The sequence below is a fragment of the Eublepharis macularius genome, chromosome 14 (genome assembly GCF_028583425.1).
Source record: "Eublepharis macularius isolate TG4126 chromosome 14, MPM_Emac_v1.0, whole genome shotgun sequence".
Lineage (NCBI taxonomy): Eukaryota > Metazoa > Chordata > Lepidosauria > Squamata > Eublepharidae > Eublepharis > Eublepharis macularius.
Window position 1 is genome coordinate 61,866,480 of NC_072803.1, and position 14,445 is coordinate 61,880,924.

Consider the following 14,445-nt stretch of genomic DNA (forward strand, 5'->3'; position numbering starts at 1 on the left):
CATTTCCTCTAGAAGCCCACAGTTTCTTTGATCTGCCAGTTGAACCTGGTTTGCATCAGAAATAGATACGGGGATACTCAGGACTTCGCCAGTGCTATAAGATGAGCTGCCTCCACTGTAAACTCAGAAACGTTCTAGGAGCATAGAGCACTCTCAGCTTGATGGGGTCAGCGTTGGCTTACAGCTTATTAAGGAAAAGAATGTATCTGGCTGTATCTGAAGAAGTGAGCTCACGAAAGCTCACGCCCTACCACAAATGTTGTTAGTCTTATAGGTGTTGCTGGGCTCTTGCTCTTTTCTGCTGCTACCGACAGACTAACACGGCTGCCCATCTTGATCCATGCTACAGCATAGCCTGAAATATTCGAGAGCTTAATGTTTTCAGGGGAAAGCGATGTATGCTCTGGCAAGACAGGTATTCATCATCTCCTGCGGGGTTTCCCTCCCCTTTTGCCTTTTTCGTGCAGTCCCTTCATGGAGACATCAGCCTCCTGAAGACGAGCCTCCTGGAAGGATTTGCAGGTCTGGGGGAAGCGAGAGAGAAAGAGGAGCGAACCCACAGCTCTGAGTATTTGCACCTGCTATATAAGAAGCCTCTGGATCCAAAGAGCGAAGCCCAGCTTCAGGTATGAACATACTGACACCCATTTTGGGAGGCCTCACTTGGAGAATGTACTGTGATGGGGGAGATGTTTGTAATAGAACTTTGCTGCCAATTGTAAGTCCCATACTACCACTTACCCCCATATATTTCAAGACACCAAACACAGTGATTACAAAAGAAAAATGGGTTTGTTGTTTATAGAATAAGCCCATGACACACACCACCTTTCTTTAGGCTCATATGTGTAAAGGTCAGAGGATCTTACATACTCTCAGCACTGATTGTTTACAGAATAATAGGTATTGCTTTAGGCTCATCCTGTATTGGGCAGGGGGTTGGACTAGAAGGTCTGCATGGCCCCTTCCGACCCTGTGACTCTGTATTTGTTTACAGAATGAAAGATCAAAAGGTTATTACAAACAGTATTTTCAGAATTACATTTCCCAGGATACATTGCATCCTGCAAGCCTGATTGACAGGACAATCAGATCTCACTGAAGTCATACTTTTGTCTTGGGTTCAAAATTCCTCTGGGAAGTAACACATTCAGGGTTAAAATCTTAGTTGTGAAGAGAAAAGAAGAGAAAATGCTTATAGTTAAAAGGAACTTTCTCACCTCACTGCAAGATTGAACTGACCTGTAGTTCAATCACAGAAGCCAGGGAGAAAGAATCTGCCATCGAGACAAATTTGCCTCTTGTGTATGTATGTGTTTTGCTTGAATGTGCTCACACATAGATTCTAGAAGAGGGCTTCTAATCCCGTAACATAATGACTTGGCTGTCAGAAGCCCCAAGTTCAGTCTGTTTAAAAGGATCTCAAGGAAGAGCTGTGCCTGAGACTTTGCAAATCTGCTACTGGTCTAAGTAGATGAGAGTGGCTTATACAGCCCACTGGGACGACTGGATGTGTTCATCATAATCTGTGCATCTTGGGGGATATGGGGGGGGGGCAGCATTTCCCTATGAGGTCTCTTTAAGAACAGTTGGGGTAGGGGATCTGTAAGCTTACAGCAGAAAAATCCCAGATCTTGTAACTTGTAAACACCGGCAGCCTGAATTTAAGTAAATTAGACGCATATGCCTACATTAATCAACTTGAAGGCTTTGTTTTGTATTCGAGTGGAACGTTTTTCCCAGTTCCTTCTGTCCTGGATAAGCAAGACTTACTATGCAAAGGAAGACTTGATGGTCGAGCCCCAGAAAAAAAATCAACTAATGTCAGTGGAGGATCATTCTGGGTAGAGGCAGGCACAAACCAAAATACAAACCAAAGTTTAGCACGAACAGGGTCGGTTCATGGTTCATGAACCAGCGGTTCGTCAGAGCTCATTTCTGACAAACTGTCACGAACTTTAGGCCGGTTCATTTGGTTCATTTTTTGTTCGTCATTGCAGACAGCCTGGCGCCAGTCAATCAGTTTCCTAGGCAATGGGAGATGGGCTTTCTGAGGACCTTCTGCTGAGCCAGAAGTGACAATTTGGTGACCCAGAAATGACATTTTCACAAGCCAAATGAACCAGTTCACAAACGGAGGCAGGTCCGTGAAAGTTCATGGTTCGTGAAACGCGACGAACCAAAGGGTTCGTTTTTTTCTCGGTTCCTGCCCATCTCTGTTCTGAGGTCATTCTGATGCTGGGCATGGAGGGTGAGCATTGCTGTTGACTCCAGATCTGGTCAGCAATTTCTCTTGTGTGGATTGGGAGAGGGCTTCTCTGTTGACTCGTGCCTTGCATAAGCGTCAGAGGCTGAGTTCTGTTTCTCCCCAGGGGGCGGACATGCAGACCTTAATGCTGTGTGTGTGGAGTGATGTGAACCCCGCCCACCATCTGCAGGGGTCAAATCCCGATAGAGGTTCTCAGTGAGGTGGACATGGGTGTGATCTTTGTTCTCGCTCTCCTCCCTCCCTGTCTTAGGAACAGCAACAAAGGCCGGGGGAAGGTTCTTCCTTTAAGCACCTCAGAGGTGCCTTGGATTGTGAGCCACAGGGGTGGCTAGAAACAAGACTGCCGAGAGTCCCTGTACTGCGCACACTGAGGGCATCCCTGAGTAATAGCACTGTGGTGTAATAGTTAGAGCCAGAGGCTGTGCGAGATATGATTCTACCTTGTGTACCTTCCTAGATGGCTCATCTGGTGTTAGTAGATACCATGTCAAACTTAAGCCAGCGAGACCCTGCTTGAAGTCTCAGCTATCAAGCTTGGTGACCTCAGACCACCTTAACCTACTTTGCATGATTGTTGTGAACAGGGCTTTTTTCAGCAAGAACGCGGTGGAACGGAGTTCCGGAACCTCTTGAAAATGGTCACATGGCTGGTGGCCCCGCCCCCTGCTCTCCAGACAGAGGGGAGTTTAGATTGCCCTCCGCGCCACTCCCCTCTGTCTGGAGATCAGGGGGCGGGGCCACCAGCCATGTGACCATTTTCTCCGAGGGCAACCCACTGAGTTCCACCACCTCTTTCCCCAGAAAAAAAGCCCTGGTTGTGAAGGTTAAAAACAGAATAACCCCAGATGTACTGCCTTGGAAGGAGGGCAGGCTACAAGTGTGATAACCTTTATTTCTTTGTTGGAATGACCTAAGCAGGGCCCAGATATTTCTGGGTGTGAGAGAACGGTCATGTGAGGGGCCTGCGCAGCCCAGATGAAATGAGGTTTGAACACAGTATTATTTATTTATAGTCTGCCTTTCTCGCTGAGACTCAAGGCAGGTTACACTGTGTGAGTCAGTACAGTCAATTTCAAGGTCTTTTCAATAAACAACGTAATAGGATTTATAAATGCAAATTTGCAAGATTTAAAAAGCAGAAATCTAATACAAAGTTAAAGAAGTGCTGAAACCGAGCATAAGCAATTCTAAGACTGATACATTAAACAACATAGAACTACCCAGTAGGATCATACCCAAAGCAACAGATATCACTCAGTAGCACATAGTAGTCTGTCCCTCTACTGATGCATCCCTCTGAGACCACTTCCTTACAGTATAGCCCTCCTTTTTGAGTGAAAAAGCCTTTTAGAATAATTCATTTTTGCAAAGTGAAGAGATACCTTTGAAAATGGGGACTGAGCTGAAAGCTGTGGGCTAGAGAGAGCCTCTGGATTACCAGTTACGTGTCCCCACTCTAGAGTGAGTAATGCCACCAGTCCTGCCTCCCAGCCCACAACATCTGTTCAGCCCAGGGGCCAGGAGCATTATTCCCTGTGTCTGCTCTGAGCCAATTCCATCTGCTTGCATTATTTTTCTATTAATATTATTTTTAACTGGGGAGGGCAGGGATCTTTTAAGAAGTGCCTGTTTAATATCTTGTTAAGTTAATGATAAAAAATCGTTCATTCAGAGATTGTTTTACCCCCGGCAAGTGCTTTTCCATTCAGTGCAAAGATTTATAATGACTTGCGCTATTGCAGTCAATTTCACGGATGGCGAGGCTTGAAACCGAATGATCTTCTAAGTGCCGGTTGGCAGTGGAAAGTTCTTGCAAGCATGTTAGAAGATTTTTTGAGTGTGATGGGAAGACATGGGGCAGGCGGAGGGGCGTCATTCTGAAGTTAAACAAGTTATTTCTCCCCCTCGCAATGAAATGCGAAACAGTAGCCTGAGCCTCGGCACTCTTATGTAATTGACCTGTCTTGCCTGGAAGAGTCCAAATTGGTTGCGCAAGGATAATGTGGGATAATATGTTCATAAATAAAGCAGAACTTGAGATGGCTCGAAATGACGCCTCCTGTCCTGAGCAGTCGATCCCTCTTCTGTGCAAGTTCCTTGACTTCAATGAGGTTAACCTCTGGAGCTGGCAAAAAGTTTGCCCCCTTTTGGAAACGCTGCTTCATATTCAGGCCCTAAAGAATAATCTTTACATTAATCAAAATTGCCTTTTAGATGGTTTCTGGGATTGCAACCCCTTCTGGGTGTGTATATTTCAGTTTGGTTTTTTGCAGGCTGCTCCTCCTACTACTACTAGTACTACTACATTCATCACCGTTCAGGTTGAGAACTGGCATATCATGAAAAGGGCTAAGTTAGACTAGTATCTTTTCTACCATTAAACTAGCTGTTCCTATATGTACCTAGTCTCCCTTTCACAGGAGGTTATTAAATACTGTAATTCACCCTTCCGTTGCATTCAGTTTGGTGAATGGTTAGGAGCGGCAGGACTCTAATCAAGAGAGCCGGGTTTGATTCCCCACTCCTCCGCTTGAAGCCAGCTGGGTGACCTTGGGTCGGTCACAGCTCTTTCAGAGCTGTCTCAGCACCACCCACCCCACAAGGTGTTTTATCATGGGGATAATAATAACGTATGGTTGTTGTGGGTTTTCCGGGCTGTGTATATATATATATATATAATATATATATAATAACGTACTTTGTAAACCGCTTTGTATAGGCGTTAAGTTGTCCTAAAGGATGGAATATAAATCGCGTGTTGTTGTTGTTATGAAATGTTACGAAGTGGGGAAAGCAATCATTTGGATTTAACCGATTGCCATATTAGGAATCAGGGACAATTTTTCCCCTGACCAGACTGATCTGGGAGGAGATGAGAGGGCGTTCTACTGCCCCCTATGACACACAACTTGGATACTTCCATGACTACTATCTCAGGAAAGACTAAAGAGAGTCTTTCACATAAAATATAATTAGATGTGGAACTCACTGTCATAAGATGTACTGGATGGCTACTGGTACAAGGGACTAAAAAGGGATTAGACATGCATGGCGGATAGATCTGTCAAGGGCTATCAGCTATAATGGAATTTCCATGTTCCATGGTGATGGTCCACGGGGTCCTCGCTGCTCTTGGGGCAGGGGGCAACAGCACATTCCTCTGATGTCTTTGGCCCCTTCTTGTGGGCCTTTTGGGGCATCCAGCCACTGTGGCAAACAGGACACCGGACTAGATAGGCTGCTGATGTGATCCTGCCAGGCTCTTCTCATATTCTTATGAGTCATCTGAAGCAATCTGTTCTTGAAGCAAAGTAACGCAGCGCGCCAGTTTTTCCGCATTCTGGTTATGCAGAGGATATAGACTTTTGGATCACGGACTCTGCCCTTCTGCAATGAAGCATGTTGTATTCTGCCTGCATTCCCACCTTCTCCAGCGCTGACCATGGCGAGTTGCAGGTGCTATCTAAATCACTTTACCAGGCAGTAGCTTCAGAGCCAGGAGCTACTGCCAGGCCACGTCAGTGCTCCTCTTACAAAGCTTGGTGGTTCAGAAAATCCAGCGAATGGAGTAGACCTGTGGTCCTGTCCCAGCAGCCCTAGCCCACCACTGGCTGAGAGCAGCTTGGGATTCTTTAAAACTATTCTGGGAGGCTGAGGGGGGCTGTTCCCCAAAAGAAGACCCTTGCCACGGCTCAAATTCTCTTGTTCTGAGAAATTAAGCTGGCTGCTATCCCTTCCAAACTCTAGTCTGCAGAAGAGCAGTGTACCTTTATGGAGAAGCTGTGCTCTTACTGTGCAGGTCCAGCATCGAGTGAATTGGTATCACTGAAACCTGCTAAGTATTGTAGCCACAGTACCAATGGGCTCCTTAAAAGGAAGCCAGATGTAGAGACCTGGTGTAGCATGGTGGTTAAGTAATTGAGCTGCGATGCAGCACTTCTCTGGTTTGAATCTCGCTACTGCCATGAACTCACCAGGTGGCCTTGGGTAAGCCACTCCTCTCAGCCCAGCTCCTAAACTTTATTGTGGGGAACCAGGGCTTTTTTTCAGCTGGAACGCGGTGGAACGGAGTTCCGGCCCCTCTTAAAAATGGTCGCATGGCTGGTGGCCCCACCCCCTGATCTCCAGGCAGAGGGGAGTTTAGATTGCCCTCCGCACCACTGGCACAGAGGGCAATCTAAACTCCCCTTTGTCTGGAGCTCAGGGGGCGGGGCCACCGGCCATGTGAGCATTTTCAAGAGGTGCCGGAACACTGTTCCACCGTGTTCCAGCTGAAAAAAAGCCCTGGGTGTGATGTTTCTACCACCATTAAGCCTTGTGACTTTTCTTGAGTTTCCTCCGCTGGGGGAGCGTCCTGAACGGATCAAAAAAGCAACTCTTTGATTTCTTTCTGGGACAGGAAATCCGACGCTTGCATCAGTACGTGAAGTTTGCTGTTCAGGACGTGAACGATGTTCTGGATTTGGAATGGGACTGGCATCTGGAACAGCAAAAAAAGCTAAGGTGAGAGCCATCCTAATCAGAGCTACTCTCTTCTAAGTCCGCTGAAATAATTTGGCTTAGAATTATGTGACTCTTGTTAGGATGGCATTGTTAACCTTGGGGGTCTGTTTTAGAGATTAGTTGTAGCTATAATACCCCTTTAAATCTGGCTTTCATGTTTGTGTGTGTGTTAGTTAACTGGCTTTAAACTGTTGATATGTTGTTTATTTGGTCCATTTCTAAACCACATGTTCAGCCTTAAAATATTTGAGATTAGGGGTGTGCACCTGAAAAAAAATCAGCTTTCCCACGTCAGGTTTACCCGAAGCAGGAAAACAACTTGGGTTTACCCAAAGTGGGAAAACAATTTGGGATAACCTGAATCCTGAAGTGGCAAGCCGATTCAGGTGTTCAGACGCTTCGGTGTGCTCCGTAAAGATTCGAGAATCTTTATGGAGCACACCAAAGCTCAAAGCAGTACTTTTCTTGCCATTTGCAAAGGGGGTCCATCCACTGAAAAAAGCGGCAGGGCAGGAAGTTGAAACTCTTCTGGCTGTTCGCAAATGCAAACAGCTAGAAAAGTGCTGTGGGCCAGCTGCTGCCGCTTTGCCCAAAGCTTCCCAAAGCAATACAAATTGATTTGGAAAGCTTTGCATTGGGATTCCCGAAGCGGCTCAGCAATGCTGGGGCCGTTTCAGGAATTCTTAACCTTTCCAATCAGGCCCGATTCAGAAACCCAAAGCGCATGTCCCTATTTGAGATGTCTTAAAATATTTGATAGAATATTTTTTAAAGTGTGATTAAAATATTTAAAAGTTAAGGAAAACAAAAGTGATTTGGAGGCCCTGTTTAACTACCATGATTAATAGCAGGTGATCGGACTGCCTTCAGTGAGGAGGGGATTGTAGTAGTAAGCTTCTTCTTCATTGCTTTTTGCTGGAATTCTAATAATTAAACTCCATTGTGGTTTTCTATGTACACCACCTCGCAGTGAGGGTCTGTAAGGAACTGCACCGGGGGCGGGAGCGGCAGTGAGGACATCCAGTCCTTTGAATTCTCTCTCCCTCTCTAGCATTGTCTAAACTCTCATGGGCTTAAGGGGGCTGATTCTCCCCCTCCCCAAATGTATTTTTTTTTCTTACTTGTTGCTAAAGTCAGCGTTCCATTTCTTCTGAAGTATGCTCCGTCCTTCCCAAGCCACTGTTTGAGTTTTCTTGGGGGAGGATGGAGTGTCATTTACAAAGACGTACTTTTGCATACCAAGAGAGACTCTCAAGGACTTAGAGACCCCTAACCTTGTCACTGTGCGGCGTTTGTCATCTGCTCCTGGCCAGTAGGCCTACTGTTAGGTATAAGGATGGCATTGGCCTGTCTTACAAGGTTATCCTCAAGATGATGCATAAGCACAACCTGACTTCCTGTTCCTTCCTTTGTCTCCCCATCTCTTGAAATGTGGCTTCTGCCATAGCCTTGATATTTTTTTCTTTCCCCTGACTTATTTTTTGAATAGACGCTTAATGGTGCCCGAGAGAGAGACTTTGTTCAATACCCTCACTAATAATCGAGAGATAATTAACCAGCAGAGGAAACGGCTGAAGAACTTGGTGGACAGCCTGCAACAGCTTCACTTGTACCAGCAGACCTCGCAGTGGAACCTCCCTCATGACTCCTCCGCCCACAGCAGCGTCCAGAGGTGCGTGTTAAGGGAGAATTCCGAGGAAAGCGTTCTGTCGCTTTCCTTTCTTGCTGTCTAACCTCCCATTGTGTGATGCATTAATACAGCCACTGCACAAGACCGTGCACAAGACCAGTCCATAATGGCCGGAGCTGGGCAAATTCCACAGTTCCATGTACAAGAAAAAATGGCAGCTTTCATTTTTCAAAAAGCAAGATTGTGGCCATGAGTTGAATAGAGAGGCTAGGTAGGCCTAGTGAATGAGACCTGTGCTGAGCAAGCGAGTGAGTCTGTCTGTCTCTTCCTGTCTCTCTCTCCAACTAATAGCAGCCCCTCCAGGTCTTTGTGGCTTTGCAGATTTTTTAAAAATTTTATTTTCTCTGCAACATGAGGTCTCAACATTTGTCAGCCTTGGTTTCTGAATTGTGTTAGAATGCCCTTTTGCCCATGATTGTACAGATGACTTGAGTGAGCCTATGGCAGAGGAGACTGCCATTGATCATACAGGCAACCTGGTTCCTCCGGTGGGCCCTTCTAACTACAAACGAAGCAGAAACCAACTCTCAGCCTCAAAAATGGCCTAAAAAACAGATTATTATGGCACCTGGGAGATTAAAACATTTATTAAGCATTTATTAAGACTTCATGTATCTGACAGAGTGAGCTTTAGTGTACGAAAACATCTTCACTCAGCCAGCTGGTGTTGAAGGTGCCATAAGTCTCTCTGTTTACTGCAATACTTGCATAGTACCCACAGTGGAGTTCTAAGAGTCGTTTACGTTGCACGTGTTTATGTCTTTGTAAACTTGGGTTTATTTACCCTATGGCATTGTTTATGAAATTGTCCTTGACACTGACTGCCCTAATCTCACACTGTGTAATCCACCTTGAGTCTCAGTGAGAAAGGTGGACCATAAATGATATAAAAAATAAATAAAAAAAATAAAAAAAATATGATTAAAAGAATTACAGAGTTCAACCCTGGAAGGCCTGGGGGGGCGGGGGGGGGATGTTCTTTCCTGGAGGAGGTTCCCCCCCCCCAGTTTTTTCAATGAATGGAGAGACTAAGGAATTTTGAGCTGCCCTGAAGAAAACTCCTGCAATTTTTTTTTTTTGAAAATGTATTTCACTAAAAAGTCGAACATATTGAGGAACACAGAAAAAGCTCTTGTGGAATATTTTGTGTTCTTTTGGAATAAGTGTCAAAGGATTTTTTAAGATAAAGTTTTATTCACTCAAAATGCAAAACATAAAATTTTTCCAGAAACGAACACTCACCAAGATTGGGAAATTTTAGAAAGCACTGAAAAACCTCTTATGAAATATATATATATATTTCTTTTGAATTGAATGAAATGTGCTAAAATAATACAGAGTGCAGCAGTTTACAGTTCTCTCTAGTTCTAGTTGCAGTTCTCTCTATTTTGGTGTATTTGCAATTTTGCTACATTTATTCTGTAAAATACCATATTACAATTATATATACTGTTAAAAACAATATATTTATATCATTAAAGCAGCAAAATAGTTTTAGAATTGATAGGAAATTGAGTATTGCAATTCCCCTCTCCATTTCCATTTTTTTCCTGAGAGCCAGTTTGATGTAGTGGTTGAGAGAGGCGGGTCTCTAATCTGGAGAACTGGGTTTGATTCCCCACTCCTCCGCTTGAAGCCAGCTGGGTGACCTTGGGTCAGTCGCAGCTTCTCAGAGCTCTCTCAGCCCCACCCACCTCACAGGGTGATTGTTGTGGGGATAATAATAACACACTTTGCAAACTGCTCTGAGTGAGTATTAAGTTGTCCTGAAGGGGGGTATATAAATCGATTATTATTATTATTATTATTATTATTATTATTATTATTATTATTATTATAAAAAACATGTTTTTTTCATGAAAATTCCCAAAATTTTCATCTTTAGTTCAGCCCCTACTGAACAAATGTGCACCTGGGCTGAATGTTTATTCTTCCTAGTTTGCACTCCCCTCCATTTTTGTCTCCTCCTTGTATGTCTGGGCCTCAGATGAAACATCAAACCAGGGATTGCCTCCTAATGAAGGATCCGGGGGGGGGGGACACTCAGCCATGCACATGGCCTCCTACACACATTTTCCCCTCACGCATGACCAGCTAAGAAGGTATTTCACATTTCTGGGAAACCACCGTTTGTCCTTTATGTCAGAACAAACACAAAACCATTTACTCTTTCTGTGCAAACCTTTTGTTAACTTAGCCCAAGGATCCCCTGCACTCATCTGCATCCATGTGAACCAGGCCTCTGTTGAATTGCAGACTGTCCGTTCCTTTCTTCTTTTTGTTGCTTTGTACTGCACCATGGGCAGTAATAGTATTAGAGAGAGAATGTGGGTGAATTGCTTTGGGCCGTAAGGAAAGGATTCTGTATGTTCCAATTTGTGATAGTGACATTTCTTCTTGGCTTCTTCCCTGTGCTGCTTTTTCAATTCCCAACTGACTCAGCCTTGACAGCGAACTTGAAAGCTTGGGTAACGCCTTGATGAAATTTACCATGGAATCTTGCCCCAAGAGTTTGCCCAAAGGACCCGGTAAGTTAGCATTGCGGTGGTGGCGCTTGTCTTCATGTGATGCTTAGTAAAAGAGGGCTCCAGAGATTCAGCCCAGAGATGCCCCTGGGCTTGGTGGCTGGGAGACATTTTGGAGGAGTAAATAAATGTGGGCTGAGCAGAGCAAAAGCCCTTTTCTGATTGGTGTGTTGGGGGAAAGGGTAAAACCAGGGCACTTTTTCAGCAGGAACGCAGTGGAACAGAGTTCTGGAACCTCTTGAAAATGGTCACATGGCCCACCCCCTGATCTCCAGACAGAGGGGAGTTTAGATTGCCCTCTGCGCTGCTCAGTGGTGTGGAGGGCAATCTCAACTCCCCTCTGTCTGGAGATCAGGGGGCGGGGCCACCAGCCATATGACCATTTTCTCCGAAGGCAACCCACTGAGTTCCACCACCTCTTTTCCCAGAAAAAAAGCCCTGGGTAAAACCTATCAGAGATGGCGCGGCTGCAACAAGTAGTCAACCAGCAATAAAAGATTTTGGCTGTTTCCTTGTATTCTGAATTTGGAAGAGGGAATCTGTTTATGATTACTGAACTATTATAAGATGGATTTAAAATGTGATTCTTGTTTGGGGCAGGAGGCAGCGGGGCTGGGCAGTGAATGAATTAATGGCAGCCCCTTTATTAATGTATAATGCATCAGGCCTGTGCAGTAAACCTTGTGGGAGGAGCGGAACTGTTCTCTTAATTGTTTTAAAAGAATGTGAAATTGTTGAGGGTGAATAATAGAGGGGTTCTCTAGTGCTACTGAGGCGTAATGCTGAACAAATAGCCGACCCCTGTTTACCTATCATTTTTTCCTCCTTTCTTTCAGCGAAATTGTCCCCAGTGAAGCAGGCGCAACTACGGAATTTCCTGTCCAAAAGGAAGATGCCGCCCATAAGGTCAACAGCTCCAGGTATACTGTAGTCCATCAAATAATTTTTAAGTGCTTGACAAAATGGGTTCATTTGCAAGAGGACTAAGCAAGAAAGGGGCTCCCACCCCCATGGAAGGATTACTCAGTGCAGTCACACGGTACATAATTTCATATAAATTCAAATGTGAAGTGCAATAAATATTGTGCATTACAAGAAGCGAGAGGGTATGAAGATGGAAGCTTCCATAGCCTCCCTTTCCTGCGCTGAAAAGTTTCTATGTTTAACGACTACCCTTGAGAATGCCTGTCTGCTTGCGAGGGGAGAAAAGACGCAATAAGAAGAACATCCTGAGTGCACTCTTGCTTTCTGCTATCATTTACGAGATCCCAAGGACGTGTGGAGAGCTCCTCACTGGCAGCGAATGGATGGTGAGAGTGCTGTCGGGAGCACCCAAGCCCCCTTTGAAGATGGGGGCCGGAAGCTTCTAAAGTCAAGCGAGTGCTTTTAATCCTTAGGCTCAGCAAAGCAGCTTCCAGGTGCCACAAATACACTTCGCTTAGTGTCTTGAAAATCTGGTTTCCTCTGTCCTCGATACTTCAGATCAGCCACCACTCCTGCCAAGATGAGAGAGTTCTTAAGCAAGATCACAAAGAAGTGTTTATGAAAGCAGCAGAGAATCAAAGCTTTCATTCAGAGCCCTGCAAAAAGCAGAAGAACATGAATTTGTCTGATCCTCTTTAGAAGCTTTCTAGGTTAGTGGCTGTCCTTACAACCTGTGGCCATGAAATGCAAAGCTGGTTCTGCAGTGAAGTAAGTACATTTGTAACGAGCTTTTGCCCGTGTCTGAAATTAAGCTTCTACCAGCTAAGAGAAAGATGAATCTTTTCTCTTGGAAATCTTTCAGCAATTAGTTCTCAGACCTGTCAAACAGATAAGTTCTTTGAACCAGCTGTTTATCAGTACATTTATTTATATAGGGTTCAATATTGCTTTGCAACTCTTTATCAAACACAAAGACACCAGTCTAGAGTTTATTTCACTTTATTGAAAATACACCCTAGTTTTTTAATGAAGCAAGTAATCAAAATATAAATGGATATTAATATAAATCCTATAAAAACAGAAATAAGTTTGCTAACATTTCTTAATAAATCCCAAGTTTAACATGCTCAGAGTTTCTATGAAATACATAGGTAGAATAAGTTCTCACCTAGATTCTCTCGAGAGATTCTTCCATCAGTACCCTGCTTATTCTATCTGTGTTTGAAACTTTATACCTCATCATATGCAAATATTTAAGGTCTATTCACATGATAGCACAAACAAATAATGATTGGTTTGACACTTCACTGAATATTCATAATCTCCATAGTACAGCCTTCCAATTAGTTAAAAAATTATGTCACAGTCAGAACTGCAAAAGAAAACCATAAATCTCTGAAAAGTGCCAGGAAAAGTTAAGTTGGGTGATCACCATTGGTTGAATCTCCGATAGAGGAACATTAATCTCGATAGAGTCCACTATTTTAATTAACTGTCAAAGGATGAAAGCACACCTGTTGAATTACCTAACACATAGAAAAAAATACACCGACAGTTCATGCAAAGTTTAAAAGTTCATCTAGCGAATACAAGAGTTTGGCCTAGTATTGCTCAGTACTGATTATTGTCATGTGATTTTAATCTATATTGGCATAACACATTCTCTGGTCTCAGATCTCAGCAGGGGAGCCTCGTTGGGTCTGCAGCAGCAAAACCAAAAAAAGAGTCTTGTGACACCTGAAAGATGGACATATTTATTATTTTTAATTGTTTATTGTATTTAAAACGTTTCTACACTGCCTTTTCACCCAAGGTCCCCAAGGCAGAGCCCATTTCGTCAGGTGCTTCGTTCTGCGGTCTGTCCTGAACCCACCGCAATTGAGTTTCATTCGGTAATATACCAAATTCAGGTGATGAGGCCACATTGACTAAAAACAAACAGCCCTCTCCCTCCACTCTCGCCACACTATTAGGTCTTTTATAAATCTCTTTCATAACCCCTTCCCCTGAATCTTTTTTCCTAAACTCAGACGCCCCAAATGCCACCAATGACTATGCCCTGCATAGTGATTTCCTTTCTCTTTCTTTTTTTTTTCCTTCGGTGCCAATGTTTACAGCAGTGATAGTCACTCAGTTGTTTGGGAGCCACAGGTAGCCCACCTGTGGCTCTTCTGAGCATGATTCTCCAAGGTGGTGCCTGCTCCATGTTTCAGGAAAATGTGCTGGGGCTTTGCCCGGTGGGGCTTGTGGTGGGCACGTGGATCCCACTTTGAATCAGCTACTGCCAGAGGAACAGGGAAGCTGGGAGCCTCCTTGAAGTTCTGGCCTCGTTGCCAGGAGGGAAGTTAATGGGACTCTTCTGGTTGATGGCGCGTATGAATACAGCTGTCTGCCAGCTAGTTTGGGAACTAGGACCAGGAAGACTAAGGTTCAAATCTTTGTTCCTCATGAAACTTATTAGGTAACCTTGGGCCCTCATTCTCTCTCAGCCTCACCTACTTCACAGGGTTGTTGTAAAGATAAAATGGAGGAGG

General features: G+C 44.3%; 1 protein-coding gene across 4 annotated transcripts in view; it reads left to right on the forward strand.

The window, feature by feature from the left end:
• NUP214 (nucleoporin 214) overlaps positions 1 to 14,445 on the forward strand; it is a 100,218-nt gene that overhangs the window by 33,275 nt on the left and 52,498 nt on the right. For all 4 annotated transcript variants that reach the window (XR_008598215.1, XM_054997973.1, XM_054997974.1 and 1 more), the window contains exons 17-21: positions 468 to 626; positions 6,669 to 6,772; positions 8,262 to 8,444; positions 10,905 to 10,990; positions 11,824 to 11,907. Coding sequence is in view for 3 of the 4 variants with exons in the window: in XM_054997973.1 (XP_054853948.1) it covers positions 468 to 626; positions 6,669 to 6,772; positions 8,262 to 8,444; positions 10,905 to 10,990; positions 11,824 to 11,907 (616 nt within the window). In the remaining variant the exon portion in view is untranslated. The remainder of the gene's footprint in view (positions 1 to 467; positions 627 to 6,668; positions 6,773 to 8,261; positions 8,445 to 10,904; positions 10,991 to 11,823; positions 11,908 to 14,445) is intronic.